Source organism: Topomyia yanbarensis, chromosome 3 (assembly GCF_030247195.1).
Source record: "Topomyia yanbarensis strain Yona2022 chromosome 3, ASM3024719v1, whole genome shotgun sequence".
NCBI lineage: Eukaryota > Metazoa > Arthropoda > Insecta > Diptera > Culicidae > Topomyia > Topomyia yanbarensis.
In genome coordinates this window covers 273,604,719-273,607,678 of record NC_080672.1, presented here as the reverse complement: position 1 = coordinate 273,607,678, position 2,960 = coordinate 273,604,719, and the positions used below count along the sequence as shown (strand labels likewise).

Here is a 2,960-nt window from a genome sequence, read left to right as displayed (position 1 = left end):
GGTTCAGCCGAACGACCAGCATTTCCAACGAATGAGCTAACTACGGTCACGTACGGAACTGCGTCCGCTCCATATTTAGCTACTAAATGCCTGCAAACGATGGCAATAGAAGGAGCAGATACCTACCCTAATGCTGCTAAGACTCTAAAGGAAGACTTTTACGTCGACGATATTTTGACAGGAGTGGACACAATCGAAGACGGAAAGTTGTTGGTCAACGAAATGGTAGAATTGGGTAAGTCGGGAGGATTCACATTGAGGAAGTGGGTGTCTAACAAACCACAACTCCTAGGAGATTTGCCGGAAAACTTGCTCGATGATGGCACCATACTAGAGTTAGATTCGTCCAGCTCACCTGTGAAGACCTTGGGATTGCTATGGGAGCACCGGTCCGATAGATTCATGTTTCGATCACCCGCATGAAATGATCATTCTCCCATTACAAAACGAATCGTCCTAGCCGATGCAGCTCGTCTATTTGACCCTATTGGTCTGATTGGGCCTGTGATAGTACAAGCCAAGATCTTTCTGCAACAACTCTGGACGCAGAAGTGTGATTGGGATGAGCCACTTGCAAACGAATTCCAGAACTTTTGGTTGGAATATCGAAGACCTCCTTGCGCTGGAATTCAGCACTACGTCCGTCAGTTCAGAGATCCATGGGTTTTGTGATGCCTCCGAAGTTGCCTATGGAGTGTGTCTCTACCTCCGGAGCACATCGGCTGATGAATCAGTCACCGTACAGCTGATCACGGCGAAATCACGGGTTGCGTCCCTAGAAGACTTTGATCGAAAAAAGAAAAAGCAAACAATCCCACGATTGGAGCTCTCGTGGGCATTACTCCTAAGTCACTTGAACAAAAAACTTCTGTCCAGAAATACGCCGGCGTGGGCGTCAATGATTGTCAAATGGTGGCTGTCTTCGCTTCCATCCCGTTGGCAATCATTCGTCGCCAATCGAGTGTCAGAGATTCAACACATTACCACGTGGCCGGTGTGGAGAGCCCAGCAGACATAATTTCGCGGGACATGACGCCCGCCCAACTTCAATATCAAAAGCGTTGGTTTGAAGGTTCACAGTGGGTTAGTCATGACCGCAGTACATGGCCCATGACCGCAGAAGTTCTTCTAGAGCCTGACCAATCGTTGTTAGAAGAAAAATCATCGGTGACTCTTCCTACTCGAGCGAAACCACCAAATGAACTGTTCTCGCTACGCTCGTCATTTCCAAGACCTTGTTCACATCACAGGGTGGATTCGTCGATTTGTACACAATACTAAAGCAGGCAGTGTATTACATAGACGCAGAGGTCAATTGTCGTTCGTCGAATATGAGGAAGCAGTCACTACTTTGGTGCGGTTGGCACAACAGGAGAGCTTTCCGGAAGAAATCGGTCACTTAGCAAAAGGACGACAAGTAAAATCCTCGTCCATACTTATTACGTATGATCCCCAACTAGTAGATGGAATTATACGCCTGAGTGGGCGGTTAGCACACGCGCCCATCCCCGAAACCCGCAAACATTCCATGATTTTACATCATCAGCACCCTCTTACCAAACTTATCATCCGTCACTATCATTGGAAATTGTTTCACGCCGTTCAGCAGTTACTAATAGCATCGGTCAGTTTTGGCCCACCCGCATTCGGGACCTCGCTCGAAGAACAATCCACCAGTGCGTGCAATGCTTTCGGAGCAAGCCAAAGATACACGAGCAGATTATGACAGATCTGCCCTCTGTCAGAGTAAATCCAGCAGCCGTGTTTCAGAAAGTGGGCGTAGTTCTATATTCGCTATCCCGTACGCCGCAGCGTTCCCGTTATGTGTTTTGTTGGTATCTTTATCTGCCTCGCAACCAAAGCAGTGCACATAGAGATTGTCGCAGGCATTTCTCGTGGCATTTAGAAGATTTGTAGCCATCCGTGGCAGACCACGTCTGGTGATGTGTGACAACGCCACAAACTTTGTGGGAGCAAATCGGGAGCTTAAGGAACTCCGCCAGCAGCTCAATGACCAACAGTTCCAGTACTCAATGATTCGTGCAGCAGAAGACGATGGAATCGAATACAAATTCATTCCGGGCAGATCCCCCAACTTCGGAGGGCTGTGGAAAGCGACTGTGAAATCATTTAAGGGTCATTTCCGTCGAACTATTGGCAACAATCCATTATCCTACGATGAACTTCATACAATAGTACATCAAGTAGCAGCTATTTTGAACTCATGTCCGTTGACACAGTTAAGCAACGACCCGCATGACTGTACAGCCCTAACTCCCGGGCACTTTCTGACTGGCAGACCACTCACCGCTGTACCAAAACCGGACCTACAAGATATTCCGGAGAATCGATTGACTCTTTGGCAGCGAAGTCAAGCTTTCGTGCAGCGGATCTGGTGAAAATGCTTGTCGACCTTACAATCCCGAACAAAATGAACCAAGAAACGGGACAACATCGGAACGATGGTGCTCGCCAAGGAGGAAAACCTACCTCCCCAGAAATGGAGATTGGGACGTGTGGCGGAAGTGTTCTTCAGTACCGATGGAAACATACGCGTCGTGACTGTCCGCATCAAGGATGGTACGTTCAGGAGGGGCATTGCCAAGATTTGTGTCCTTCCCATCCGGGATAACATCGAATCTCAACACGAAGAGAACTAGTTCTCTTCCAACAAGGTGCTTCGGCACCGCGGGAGCCTTCAAACGAAGAGCTCCCGCGATACAGTTAAGTTGTTTTTTCATCACATATTTCAAAAAGCTTAAGGAATGTTTATCTTTCATAGCTAATCCTGTTTACGTCCCGCCCGGGACGTCGATATTTCGAGGTCATCCAGTTCGTCACATTTACAACCCGTCAATAGGGATGATCCATAAATGACATAGCATGTTTTGAGTGATTTTTAACTCCCCCCTCCCCCATCGTAGCATTTCGTCACAAACCTCTAAATACCCCCTGGTAAT

At 47.8% G+C, this 2,960-nt stretch overlaps 1 protein-coding gene across 1 annotated transcript; it reads left to right on the top strand.

The window, feature by feature from the left end:
- The first annotated feature begins 1,943 nt into the window (after positions 1–1,943).
- Positions 1,944–2,399, top strand: LOC131687933 (uncharacterized). The gene has a single exon (XM_058972030.1). It carries the CDS (start codon positions 1,944–1,946, stop codon positions 2,397–2,399), a length of 456 nt encoding a protein of 151 aa, XP_058828013.1.
- The last annotated feature ends 561 nt before the right edge of the window (positions 2,400–2,960 follow it).